This window comes from Pleurodeles waltl, chromosome 10 (genome assembly GCF_031143425.1).
Source record: "Pleurodeles waltl isolate 20211129_DDA chromosome 10, aPleWal1.hap1.20221129, whole genome shotgun sequence".
Classification (NCBI taxonomy): domain Eukaryota; kingdom Metazoa; phylum Chordata; class Amphibia; order Caudata; family Salamandridae; genus Pleurodeles; species Pleurodeles waltl.
Window position 1 is genome coordinate 341,105,235 of NC_090449.1, and position 14,644 is coordinate 341,119,878.

The 14,644-nt window shown below is 46.4% G+C and overlaps 1 protein-coding gene across 1 annotated transcript in view; it reads left to right on the top strand.

Annotated features, from left to right (window-relative positions):
- Positions 1-759: 759 nt before the first annotated feature.
- The window catches only part of ANTKMT (adenine nucleotide translocase lysine methyltransferase), a 43,023-nt gene continuing 29,138 nt past the window's right edge, over positions 760-14,644 (top strand). The window contains exon 1 of the mRNA XM_069210556.1: positions 760-921. Coding sequence (XP_069066657.1) covers positions 760-921 — 162 coding nt within the window. The remainder of the gene's footprint in view (positions 922-14,644) is intronic.

Sequence of the window (14,644 nt, forward strand, 5' to 3'; positions counted from 1 at the left end):
GCTGCTGTTTCTTAAAAAGTAATAGCAGCGTCCGCCCACGTGCTAAAGACACACCATATGTCATCATTTCAAGGCATTTGAGCACCTCATCTCTTAAAAATAACTACCCTATTCAAATCCTGTTTTGCTCCATATGTTACTTAGGTGGAAATAACAACTTGATCTGCCATTATCCCTTGTTAGCCCTAATCTGTTCCGCATGACTCCTAGACATTAAATACTGCAGGTTCCTAGCACCCACGAGGCAATACAAGCTGATATTTTCATTTTGAGAAATCACATTAAATCAGACAGAATCGTATCATATTACATCAATTAGTCATAAGATGTATTCTGCTCAGTGGCCCAAGGTGTGCCAGTTGCAAAACAGTGAAGGGTCTTAACAGAAATCTGTTAAATTCCCTCGGTCTAGCACAGACATGCAGAAGCAGTGACACTTGCTTTATGCAGTGTATCCATAGCAGAGTGTGTCATTTGAGCTGCCAGGCAGAGAGGAAACAGCATTATAGAGGTCGACCATCTGGAAGCATTAGTCTAAAATAGTGTACCAAAAGCAGCACAGAACACACTCCTTACACTCCAATAACATGTTGATAGCATATGTTCTTGGTAAGAAAAATGGAACAGACAGCTCCTTTTGGCTTAGTCTTCTGAAACTAGCACCACCAGTCAACTAGCAGTGAGTTGCGTTCCCTCTGTGGTGATGTCCTTCGACACAGGATCTAAGAGGGTCTGAAACATTGTCTCTTTTTCACAGACATGAATCAGGATGATCTAGAGGATGTCCGAGCCCAGCTGCATGGAAAGCCAATTGGTGGATGGAAGCTGTTGCAGATGGCGGGGTGCTGCGGGTTTGCCTCCTACGCTGTGTGGGCGGTCTTACTCATGCCAGGATTCAGGAGGGTGCCATTAAAATTGCAGGTAAATGTGTTCTATTTGAATATGAAGAAGACTCCAATGCCATCCGCATCACAAATCCGACAGTATACTTGTCCTCAAACAAAGAATCAAGAAAGACAAGGGTGGGATTCAACTCAGGAGGGATAATATTAGCCTCAGTACCTTTAATAAAATCCTGATTTTCTACCCACCCCTGTTGTATAAAAGTACATTTTATGTCGGGACACAAAGGCCAATATTATGCATGTTCAAAGCCTTGCCATAACATTCACCGTAGCATTCTCCACTAGTTTGAAATAAAAATATTTTCAACACAGAATCAGTAGCCCAGTATGCCAAAGGAAGAATACTTCCCAAACTTAATTCCACCAGAAATGCTTTTGAGGCCATAGCACCTCTTGCAGAATGCTCCCAAATTAATTGAGAAACATTAATACCTGCCCTTTTCATAACTACCTTAACTCCTCTCGCTAAAGTAGGACAAGAAACTGGCCTAAGCGGGCAGCTGAAATAAATCAACAATTGAGAGTCACCCTGATTTCTCAAACCACCAGTCCCCCTCTTACACTTCCTCAAGCCCCTTACCACACACACACACACTCTCCTAGTCCCCCGTACTGGGATAAAAATAGGTTCTAGACAAAGGGCCTGATTTGGAACTTGGTGGATGGGTTACTCCATCACAACAGTGACAGATATCCCATACGCTGAAATCTAAATCCCATTGGATATAACAGGATTTAGATTTTGGCAGACAGGACATCTGTCAGCTGTAAGAAAGTACCATCTTGCCTGGCATGTTACCCCCATATTTCACTGTATATATGTTGTTTTAGTCTATGTGTCACTGGGACCCTGCCAGGCAGGGCCCCAGTGCTCATAAGTATGTGCCCTGTATGTGTTCCCTGTGTGATGCGTAACTGTCTCACTGAGGCTCTGCTAACCAGAACCTCAGTGGTTATGCTCTCTCTGCTTTTCAAATTTGTAACTAACAGGCTAGTGACTAAATTTACCAATTCACATTTGCATACTGATACACCCATATAATTCCCTAGTATATGGTACTGAGTTGCCCAGGGTATTGGGGTTCCAGGAGATCCCTATGGGCTGCAGCATTTCTTTTGCCACCCATAGGGAGCTCTGACAATTCTTACACAGGCCTGCCACTGCAGCCTGCGTGAAATAACGTCCATGTTATTTCACAGCCATTTACCACTGCACATAAGTAACTTATAAGTCACCTATATGTCTAACCTTCACCTGGTGAAGGAGGGGTGCAAAGTTACTTAGTGTGTGGGAAACCGGGCACTAGCCAAGGTACCCCCACATCATTCAGGGCAAATTCCCCGGACTTTGTGAGTGCGGGGACACAATAACACGTGCACTATACATTGGTCACTACCTATGTATAGCGTCACAATAGTAAGTCCGAACATGGCCATGTAACATGTCTAAGATCATGGAATTGTCACCCCCAATACAGACAATTCCATGATCCCCCGGGTCTCTATCACAGAACCTGGGTACTGCCAAACTGCCTTTCCGGGGTTTCCACTGCAGCTGCTGCTGCTGCCAACCCCTCAGACAGGTTTATGTCCTCCTGGGGTCCAGGCAGCCCTGGCCCAGGAAGGCAGAACAAAGGATTTCCTCTAATAGAGGGTGTTACACCCTTTCCCTTTGGAAATAGGTGTGAAGGGCTGGGGAGGAGGAGCCTCCCACAGCCTCTGGAAATGCTTTGATGGGCACAGATGGTGCCCATCTCTGCATAAGCCAGTCTACACCGGTTCAGGGATACCCCAACCCTGCTCTGGCGCGAAACTGGACAAAGGAAAGGGGAATGACCACTCCCCTGACCCAGAGCTCCTCCAGTGTGTCCCAGACCTCTGCCATCTTGGAAACAGAGGTGTTGGGTGCACACTAGACTTCTCTGAGTGGCCAGTGCCAGCAGGTGACGTCAGAGGCTCTTACCTCTCTTGGTAGCCAATCCTCCTTCCTTGGTAGCCAAACCTCCTTTTCTGGCTATTTAGGGTCTCTGCTTTGGGGAATTCTTCAGATAACGAATGCAAGAGCTCACCAGAGTTCCTCTGCATCTCCCTCTTTACCTTCTACCAAGGATCGACCGCTGATGGCTCCAGGACGCCTGCAAAACCGCAACAAAGTAGCAAGACGACTACTAGCAACATTGTAGCGACTAATCCTGCCGGCTTTCTCGACTGTTTCCTGGTGGTGCATGCTCTGGGGGTAGCCTGCCTTCACCCTGAACCAGAAGCTCCAAAGAAATCTCCCGTGGGTCGACGGAATCTTCCCCCTGCTAACGCAGGCACCAAAAGACTGCAACACCGGTCCTCTGGGTCCCCTCTCATCCTGACGAGCGTGGTCCCTGGAACACAGCAACTCTGTCAAGTGACTCCCACAGTCCAGTGACTCTTCAGTCCAAGTTTGGTGGAGATAAGGCCTTGCCTCCCCACGCCAGACTGCAAAGCTGTGTACTGCGTGATTTGCAGCTGCTCCAGCTCCTGTGCACTCTTCCAGGATTTCCTTCGTGCACAGCCTAGCCTGGGTCCCCAGCACTCCGTCCTGCAGTGCACAACCTTCTGAGTTGTCGCAGGAAACTGGACAAAGGAAAGGGGAGTGACCACTCCCCTGACCAGTCCCTCCCAGGGGAGGTGCCCAGAGCTCCTCCAGTGTGTCCCAGACCTCTGCCATCTTGGAAACAGAGGTGTTGGGGGCACACTGGACTGCTCTGAGTGGCCAGTGCCAGCAGGTGACGTCAGAGGTTCCTTCTTTTAGGCTCTTACCTCTCTTGGTAGCCAATCCTCCTTCCTTGGATGCCAAACCTCCTTTTCTGGCTATTTAGGGTCTCTGCTTTGGGGAATTCTTCAGATAACGAATGCAAGAGCTCACCAGAGTTCCCCTGCATCACCCTCTTCACCTTCTACCAAGGCTCGACCGCTGACGGCTCCAGGATGCCTGCAAAACCGCAACAAAGTAGCAAGACGACTACCAGCAACATTGTAGCGCCTAATCCTGCCAGCTTTCTTGACTGTTTCCTGGTGGTGCATGCTCGGGGGGTAGCCTGCCTTCACCCTGCACCAGAAGCTCCGAAGAAATCTCTTGTGGGTCGAGGGAATATTCCCCCTGCTAACGCAGGCACCAAAAGACTGCAACACCGGTCCTCTGGGTCCCCTCTCATCTTGACGAGCGTGGTCCCTGGAACACAGCACCTCTGTCCAAGTGACTCCCACAGTCCAGTGACTCTTCAGTCCAAGTTTGGTGGAGGTAAGTCCTTGCCTCCCCACGCCTTTGCAAAGCTGTGTACTGCGTGATTTGCAGCTGCTCCAGCTCCTGTGCACTCTTCCAGGATTTCCTATGTGCACAGCCTAGCCTGAGTCCCCAGCACTTGGTCCTGCAGTGCACAACCTTCTGAGTTGTCCTCCAACGTCGTGGGACCCCCTTTTGTAACTTCGCGTTGACTCCGGTTCACACTTCTTCTAAGTGCCTGTTGGGGTACTTCTGCGGGTGCTGCCTGCTTCTGTGAGGGCTCTCTGAGTTGCTGAGCGCCCCCTCTGTCTCCTTCTCCAAAAGGCGACATCCTGGTCCTTCCTGGTCCTTCCTGGTCCTCAGCAGCACCCAAAAGCCTCTACTGCGACCCTTGCAGCTAGCAAGGCTTGTTTGCGGTCTTTCTGCGTGGGAACACCTCTGCAAGCTTAATTGTGACGTGGGACATCCGTCTTCCAAAGGAGAAGTCCCTAGTCCTCTTCTTTCTTGCAGAACTCCAAGCTTCTTCCAACCGGAGGCAGCTTCCTTGCATCTTCTTCTGGGGTTTCCTGGGCTCCTGCCCCCCCCCCCGGACACTTTCGCGACTATTGGACTTGGTCCCCTTGCCTAGCAGGTCCTCAGGTCCGGAAATCCGTTGTCAGTGCACTGCTGGTGTTTGTTTTTCCTGCAGAATCCGCCTATCACGACTGTTGTGCTCTCTGGGGGTAGTAGGTGCACTTTACTCCTACTTTTCAGGGTCTTGGGGTGGGGTATTTTTCTAACCCTCACTGTTTTCTTACAGTCCCAGCGACCCTCTACAACTCACACAGGTCTGGGGTCCATTTGTGGTTCGCATTCCACTTTTGGAGTATATGGTTTGTGTTGCCCCTATACCTATGCTTGCCTATTGCAACATATTGTAATCCTACACTGTTTGCATTACTTTTCTTGGTCTTACTTACCTGATTTGGGTTTGTGTACATATAACTTGTGTATATTACTTACCTTCTTACTGAGGGTTCTCACTGAAATACTTTTGGCATATTGTCATAAAAATAAAGTACCTTTATTTTTAGTAACTCTGTGTATTGTGTTTTCTTATGATATTGTACATATGATATAAGTGGTATAGTAGGAGCTTTGCATGTCTCCTAGTTCAGCCTAAGCTGCTTTGCCATAGCTACCTTCTATCAGTCTAAGCTGCTAGAAACACCTCTTCTACACTAATAAGGGATACCTGGACCTGGCACAAGGTGTAAGTACCTTTGGTACCCACTACAAGCCAGGACAGCCTCCTACATCAGCGTTGTGACGGAGTAACCCATCCACTAAGTTCTAAATCAGGCCTTAAGTCTTAGTTGTTCTCTTTACAAAAAGCACACTCCCTCTGGAAGATAACTCCTATAAGAACCCTCCAATGTTCGAATATCAGACACCCGCTGGAAAGAAACCAAACAAAGTAATATTGGCAATTAAAATGACAAAGCATTCAAAGACAAAAACTCATTCTCACCCCAACCTGTCAACTCCTTCAAAACTAGATCAACATTCCAAAGTGATGTATACTTCGGAAACGGAAGAACCTTTCACAACTCCTAATCAATCCCTTTTCCATATCATGCTGCCCTAACATCAGTCTATCCATTAACAAATGACCTGCTTAAATTCACTGGACTATAAGAAATGCCTCCTGAAAACACTTCTGTGAGATAATTTACCACAAACTACAGATGCTGGAATGGGGAATCCAAACGCCTCTCAGAACACCAACAAACCCATTTCTTCTGTGCCAGTATATAAGACTTCATAGTACCTGGTTCCCAGGATCCGTTGATGAATTTCGTAGCCTCTAGGACAGTGGTTTTCAAACTTGTTAATGCTGCCCCCTCCACCTTCCCCGTGGGAAAAAATAAATCATCTGGTCCCCCTCGGAATTTTTCATAACTATTCTATTAAGTTGGCAATGTTTAAATAACTCTAGCCTTATTTAAACATTGCAGTTAAGTTCTGTTACCTTTTTACAAAAGCAATAAACATTTTTCTACTCAAAACAAAGCACTATTATCTGCATAATCCATCTTTTGGCCAGGGACTGGCATCCCCTGTGGAATTACTTGAGGCCCCCGGGGGGGGGGGCTGCCCCCCAGTTTGAAGACCCCTGCTCTTGGATAAGCCTGACTCCTGCCATAATCTCCTGAAATCACCCATTCCATCACCTGCAGTTGCACCTGCAACACCAGCTTGTGACACTACTCCATCTGATTCACCAACAACCCTGGATAACATGGAATAACTACTTGATCATCGATCAACAAATCCATCACATCTGGAAGCCCAACCTAAGACAACCAAAAACTCTGTCCCAACTTCCAACCCTGTACAAATGCACCCCCCACCTTCGCTTCTGGATCTGGCTTCCAACTGAAGAAGGCCGGAGTCTGTTCATTCAGCCTGCTGGCAAACAGATCCTTCTTGAACAGACCCGAACTCTCTAAAGTGTTGAAGATATCTCTGTCCAACATCCAATCGTTGGAATCCCTCAAATTCCTTGAATTCTAATCCGCCACTGAATTGCTGATTCCTGCAATTCGTTGAGCCTGTACCATGATATTCTGGCTCAGACAAAAGTTCCAAAAGTCCCTTGCCAAATCCTCAAAGCCTTTGACCGAGAACCTCCTACTCTCTTTACATACCTGACCACTGACACATGTCCATCTTCAATAAAGAACAGCACTTAACATGGTCTCTGACAAAGCAAGTCCCTGGAGTCCTTGCGGCCTTCAAATCCACCATTAAATCCAACGACCACCTCATCAGCTCCACTAGGTAAGCCACCCTGCAGGATCATATCAGAACCACCGCATACAATACCAAAGATCTTTCTGCTGTGGTTAAAGAGTTTGCCAAACCCCAATCGGAACCTGCAAACATCCCTCCATCTCAGGACCTCTGCAACAGACTAGCCACCTTCTCCCATCAAAACATCAAGGACATCTATGATAGCTTCGGACCCCAAGACCCTCTGAGCCCACCAACAACCCTCCAGCTCGGATCCTCCTAACCTTCAGAGATCCTTCACTCCTGGACCACCCTCACCACAGACGAGACCCGTGCCATCATTAGCAGCATCCACTCCGGAGCCCCTACTGATCCCCGTCCCCTTCTAAACTTTCAGCAAAGCCAACACCTGCATTGCACCTGAACTCCACCACACTCTCAACTGATCCATGGAGACGGCTACCTTTCCCGAGGACTGGAAGCCCAGAGAGATTTGCCCACTCCTGAAGAAATACACGGCCGCAAGAAGTACAGCCCCATCTCTCTGCTGCCTTTCGAAAAGGCCATCAACGCAAAGCTCCACAAACACATTGAGGATTACAACATCCTGGACATCTACCAATCAGCTTTCAGGAGCAACCAGAGCACGGAGAACACCTTCTCCGCCGCCACAGATGGCATCCGCTCGCTCCTCAACTGCGGCCAAACAGCAGCCCTCCTCCTACTGGACCTATTGGCTGCCCTCAACACGGTTTCCCATCACACCCTCTGCTCCAGACTCCACGGAGCTGGCATCCGCAGCAAGGCCCTACATTGGATACGCTCCTTCCTGAACATACCTATCAGAACCTACAGAGATCAGCTGCTGAGTACCACAGGGCTTCTCCCTGAGCCCCACACTTTTCAACATGTACATGGCCGTGCTCGCGTCCATCGTCAGAATCCAGGGACTGAACGTTGGCTCCTATGCCGACGACACCCATTTGATCATCTCACTGACCGAAAACCCTACAACTGCCAAGAAGAACTTCCACACCGGGATGGAAGCCGTCACCGCCTGGATGAGGGAGAGCTGCTTCAAGCTCAACTCAGACAAGACCGAGATCCTCATCCTGGGACCCTCCACATCAGCAATCTGGTGACTCCTGGTGTCCTGCTATACTCGGCACCCACCCACCCCCAACCCCAACAAACCACACTTGTAACCTCAGATTCATCCTGGATTAATCACTCACAATGACCCGCCAGGTCAACTCTGTTGCATCCTCCTGTTTCCACACACTCTGACTTCCCCAGAAGATCTTCAAATGGATCTCAAATGACTGCCGCAAGACCGTAACTCATGTCCTGTCACCAGCAGACTCGCCTACTGCAATGCCCTCTTCACCAGCACCAACCAGAAGAATCTGAAGAAACTATAGCACATCCAAAACTCCTCCACCATACTCATCCTTGACGTCCCCCGCTGTGAACACATCACAAGACACCTACGAGACCTCCACTGGCTCCCCGTCGAGAAAAGGATCAACTTCAAACTCCTCATCCACGCATATGGGGTTCTCCATGACCTAGGACCAACCTACCTCAATCTCCCCTTCACCTTCTACTCCCCCGCCAGACCTCTCCGCTCCGCACAACAGGCAGTAGCCACCGTACGCCGCATGTGGAAAACCTCAGCTGGAGGAAGTTCCTTCGCCTACCTTGTGGCAAAGAGCTGGAACACCTTGCCTCTTCACCTCCGGCAACCACCACCGTTACCTAAATTCAGGAAGGACCTTAAGACCTGGCTCCTCTTCAACTGAAGCACAGAGATCCGACACCTACAGCACCTTGAGACCCTTACGGATGAGTAGTGCGCTTTACAAATTCCGATTTGATTTGATCGTAAAAGAATCTGCCATGAATTCCAAGTAATTAATATGCATCCGCTTCTCCTACAAAGACCATTTCCCACCTGTGTTTCAAAGAACAACATCTCGCCCCATCCTTGAAGATTGGCATCCAAATCTATTACTAAATCTGGAACCTCTCCATAAACTGCCCTTCCATTCCAAGCCTCTAAGTTGGCCATCTACCAATCCATATTCTTCCTCGCATTCAGATCTAGATTAATCTTCTGCAAATATTTCATCCCCATTCGAATATTGTAGGAAGTTGGCTCTGTATATACTATTTCAAAGTAAGAAATAGTGTGCAGAGTCCAAGGGTTTCCCTTAGAGGTAAGATAGGGGCAAAAAGAGATAATTCTAATGCTCTATTTTGTGGTAGTGTGGTCGAGCAGTAGGCTTGTCAGAGGGTAGTGTTAAGCATTTGTTGTACACACACAGGCAATAAATGAGGAACACACACTCAAAGACAAATTCCAGGTCAATAGGTTTTTATATAGAAAAATATATTTTCTTAGTTTATTTTAAGAACCACAGGTTCAAGATTTACAAACAATTCTTTAAATGAAAGGTATTTCACTCAGGTATTCTAGGAACGTTGAATAATCACAATAGCATGTACAGTTTTGACAAAAATGCCAATAAGCTATTTTAAAAGTGGACACTGTGCAAAAATCAACAGTTCCTGGGGGAGGTAAGTAAATGTTAAGTTCACAGGTTCAGGGTTCAAAGTTGGGTCCAAGGTAGCCCACCGTTGGGGGTTCAAGGCAACCCCAAAGTTACCACACCAGCAGCTCAGGGCCAGTCAGGTGCAGAGGTCAAAGTGGTGCCCAAAACACATAGGCTTCAATGGAAATAGGGGTGCCCCGGTTCCAGTCTGCCAGCAGGTAAGTACCCGCGTCCTCGGAGGGCAGACCAGGGGTGTTTTGTAGGGTACTGGGGGAGGACACAAGCAGGCACAGAAAGTACACCCTCAGCAGCACAGGGGCGGCCGGGTGCAGAGTGCAAACAGGCGTCGGGTTTCTGATAGGAATCAATGGGGAGTCCCGGGGGTCTCTTCAACGATGCAGGAAGGCACAGGGGGGGCTTATCGGGGTAGCCACCTCCTGGGCTAGAGCAGAGGGTCGCCTGTGCGTTGCTCCTGCACTGGAGTTCGGTTCCTTCAGGTCCTGGGGGCTGCGGGTGCAGTGCTAGTTCCAGGCGTCGGGTTCCTTGTAGCAGGCAGTCGCGGTTAGGGGGAGCCTCTGGATTTCCTCTGCAGGCGTCGCTGAGGGGCTCTGGGGGGTCAACTCTGGCTACTCACAGGCTCGCAGTCGCTAGGGGATGCTCCCTGTAGTGTTAGTTTTCAGCAGGTCGAGCCGGGGCGTTGGTGCAGAGTGGAAAGTCTCACGCTTTGGGCAAGACATGCTGCAGCCCTTAGAGGCCTTCCCTGGCATCAGGGCCTTTGGTACCAGGGGTACCAGTTACAAGGGAATTACCGGAGTGCCAAGGTTGTGCCAATTGTGGAGACAAAGGTACAGTTTAGGGAAAGAACACTGGTGCTGGGGCCTGGTTAGCAGGGTCCCAGTACACTTTCAAATCATAACTTGGCATCAGCAAAGGCAAACAGTCAGGGGGTAACCATGCAAAGGAGGCATTTCCTTACAAATATGCTAAGCCTTCAATATCTACATAGCCCTTTTATTTAACGGGGCTGGAAAGATTGCTTGAATTGATGCCAAAAGAAAACCCAACATCTACCCGCCTTCTGTAGAGACACTAATTCAGTCATCTTAAGCCTCTTAAATTCCCTTTGGATTTTCCCCACCTTCTCCATTGGCACCTTAAACACAATTCAATGTCTGCATATGAAAACCTAAAAATACTGTGTTCTGGCTCGGCACGAGGCACAACTTTACTCTGTCCACTACAAAACCTAGATCCTCTGAAACATGGGCTGCTCACTATATTTGCTCTTGGTCCATCTTCTTTGTCTATGCTATAATTAGAACATTGTCCAAAAACAATATTAAACATACACCTCTTGACCTCAACCAGGCCATTACTGGCCTTATCACCTTCATGAGGCACCACAGAGCTGGTGTCGACCAAATGGGAGACATGTGACCCTCCACATCAACCCCTGCCCTTGAAACCTCCGATAATTTCTGTGTTCCATACATATTGGTAATGTTAAATATACATCTTTATAATCCATATGCATTAACCAGTCTCCCTTCCTCAGAAGATCTCTCAATAGATTAATGCCTTCAATCTTGCAATGATCGTATTAAACTCAATCATTCAAATCCTTTAAATTGATCTCTGGTCTCAATCCCTTGTCCTTCTTCTCCATAATAAATATATTGCTTACAAACTCTTTTGACACCTCTCCAAGAGCTCTCTATCCTAAGAGCTTTCACCTCCTGACTGATCATAACTCCTGTTCCTTTGAAACTCCTGTCTCCTTTTCTGCCTTGGCAAACATGCAAATTTTATACAGTAGCCCTGAACATTCTCCAACACTGTGTGTTCTTTCATAATCTCTTTCCAATGTGACAAAATCTGGGTGAGTCTACCACCCAACTTTATAAGAATACATATATGGTATTTTGCCAAACATACCTTGTAATCCTCAGGCCAGGGATGTGGAATTTAAAAAAACGATCTACTTTTCCTTGGGATAGGTTTCTTCTTAAATCTACTTGTCCTGTAAAAAAATAGACTTGTCCCTTTGGTGCCATATAGTGCGGCGTCAAATTATGGCAGCAATCTCATAATGTAAGAGCCCTGATAATAGCCTCTCTGATTATGCCAGGGCTAACACTATAGAAGGGCTTGATTACTTGCAATTTCAATCCCTATATTAGCAATTTCCTTATTTTTCCACTTTTCTGCAGATCTACATACTGGGGCTGGAGGAAGAAGTAAGCAATAGTTCCAGGGCCGGAATGCTTTTGAGTCTGCAAACCTACTAACTTTCATGTTTTAAGGATTTTCACCCACTCTTCTCAAATCTTTTTTGTCAAAATGAGAAAGGTTGGAAATGTACTCCTGGCAATAGCAGACGTAGAAGTTCTTCCGGGGCTGGGAAAAAAGTAGTTGGAGGAAAAGTAAACTTGTAAACGCTCAATAGATTTTCACATGAACAAATCTAAACATGCATATTTGCTTGTGCTGAAATACTGTTCACAAATATTTTTCTAGGAGTACAATTTCCTGGTCATCTTCTGTAAGTTCTTGTGAATTCATGAAAGCCACTAATTCAAAGACATATACCATGAGTGCACTTTTGTGACTTTCTTTATGCATTGGGTCCCTAATTAGGTCTGGTGTTAACAAAGACATTTTGGTTTTATTAAACTGCTATTTCTCTCTCTATCTATTGCCTGGCTTTACTATGAGTGATCGCATTCTGCTCTTCTACAAGGAAAATAGTGGCACACAAAATAGTTTTGTTCAATGACAGGAACCACAGTGGCAATCAGTGGCGTAACAGAACTGGAGGGGGCCTCCTGCAAAGAACATGAAACCTCCCCTCTCCAGACTCACTCAGGGCAGGGTCGGTTGGCTTTGCCAGTCCTTGTTTATTTTCATGCTTCCCATCATCTTGTTGAAAATGGTTACACTGATTTTCCATTAGGAATATTTTTTGGAAATACTAGCATGCATCAACAAATTTTATTAAATGACGTTTCTAAGAAATAGCACCTAAAATTTCATTTTTTTTCCTACTTGCATTTTTTTTGCTGAACATTTTATTTTGAAAGCAAAGAATCATCACTTTTGCTAACAGGCTTCTGCAAACATTTGCATCTAATTAGAGAGCATTTTGGGGGCGTTATACTTAGCCTCATATTGTTAAGTTTTTCAAACTTTTTTTTTTACTGGAACCACTGTCAGTAGTGCAGTGTGACCTTAAAATGTTTACTTACAGCACTCACCCTAATAATGAAGGTTTTTCATTAATGAACCATAAATACAAGTTCGAACAGCATTAACATATGGACACACGTATTAACTCAACTGCAGACAGTTCCCTTCTCTGTAAACTGGCAGCCAAATGGTTTGCACTGCAGGGGATTGGGCCTACTTGTCCCAAGGACTAAATAAGCATGAAAGCTTGTTGCCCTTGACCCCAAACAATTTGTCCCGGGGCCGATGGCCCTTCTGTCACGAACCCAGCCATCTGGTATCCACTGCAATGTCTAAAACCTTCCGCAAAAGAAGCCCACATGATTCCAAATCCTCCTCTGGGAAATGGACCCCACATTCTTCCAGCCCCTCAAAAAAATTGCTACTGTTTTTTGTACCTTCTTAATTGAATCAAACGTCCTTTAACATCCAGACATATCCTTCACTAAGTCCTCACCAAAAAGTAAACTGTTGGCTTTCAACTCGTTGCTTGCCACATAAGCCAAATTAAGATCTTTTTTCATAAGGATGCTCTTCCTCCGTTCAACACAAATGGACACATTAGTGTTACCCAATAAAAAACTTTCCTCTGCACCTATTGGTGCATCTCCTCAACATTAATTTTGGTCATGTTCAAATATGTGCTCTTGCATATATATAAAAAACCTTTGTCAGGGGTCCAAAAACATCCATCAACTTATCTTGACCTGTTTAAGGCCCTTGTCCAATCCCTTCCTCGGATCCAAACCACACTTATTTAAAAAGGCCATCATCTTTCAATTCAGCTCGGGAGTATAAGCCACCTTTTGACTCTACATTGGCCTGGGGCACTCCAATCGTAACTGGTTCCTTACTTCTTAAGGCATTTGCAGCCTAACCCCAAACACAAAATACTGAGCTGTGATATACTGGAGTCAATTGTGGAGATAGTGGGTGCCAAATAAGGTATGGATCAAACATATCCTCTCCAAAAGGATCCAATGAACCCTTATTCTCTTCAGAATTTTTACTATCTCTTTTTTGTTTCTTTGCATTCAGTTCTTCCAGATCAAATTCTTCCAAATCAGAACAGCTGATCTCCACATCACCAATTGGTTGACTCGTCACAAGAAACTGCTTTGTGAGCCCCCTTAGTGGCCTTTTTAGCCTTATCTTTCGACTCCAAGAGAGTTGCACTTTTTCTCCTTCCATTGGGACAATCAGGTCCTCCCAAATTAGAGTTTTTCTCCCTGTTTCCTCACAAATGTTTCCTTTTTTGAGACACCTTGCGACCCTCAGTCGACACACCCACCTTCACCTCAGTCTCTTCAGCTGGTGAAAAAATTGCTCCTCCTTAATCCTATCCCGTCTACTCCCCATGCAGGCTTTAATCTCTCCACACAATCACAAAATCGTTTAAACAACTGTGAAGCCGAACCGAGAAAGCCTTGTCCACTCATGCATGCATCTTATCACCTAGACTCTGACGTTCCTCATAACCTTGCATTTTCATATCTCACAAAACCTTAAAAAACATAAGGTCAAAAACAGGCCTCTTTAATTCAGACTTAAGGAACAACACTTCCCAGATTTATCAGATCAAAGTCTCCTCACCGCGCAGTCTTGCGTTAAAAATCTCTTCACCGTAAGTCCCAAAAACTTGGCTGCCATCAATACCATAGGGTTTAACCTAACTTGCCTAATCCAAAATGGCCACCAGAAGCCCGAGGCATGCTTCTACAGCATTCCAGCAAACCCAAAACACATCTCCTCCCAGTGAAGAATGAAAATGTGAGCAACTCCACACTCACGACTCGCATGAGAAAACACTGTACTCTTGTATCGTAGGCCGCCAGTATGATATGTAAGCCGGCAGCACAAGGCTCTTCTCAAACACCCCTCAACCAAAGATTCACATGCTGGCAACCGTGAGTCAGATAAAAAAATAA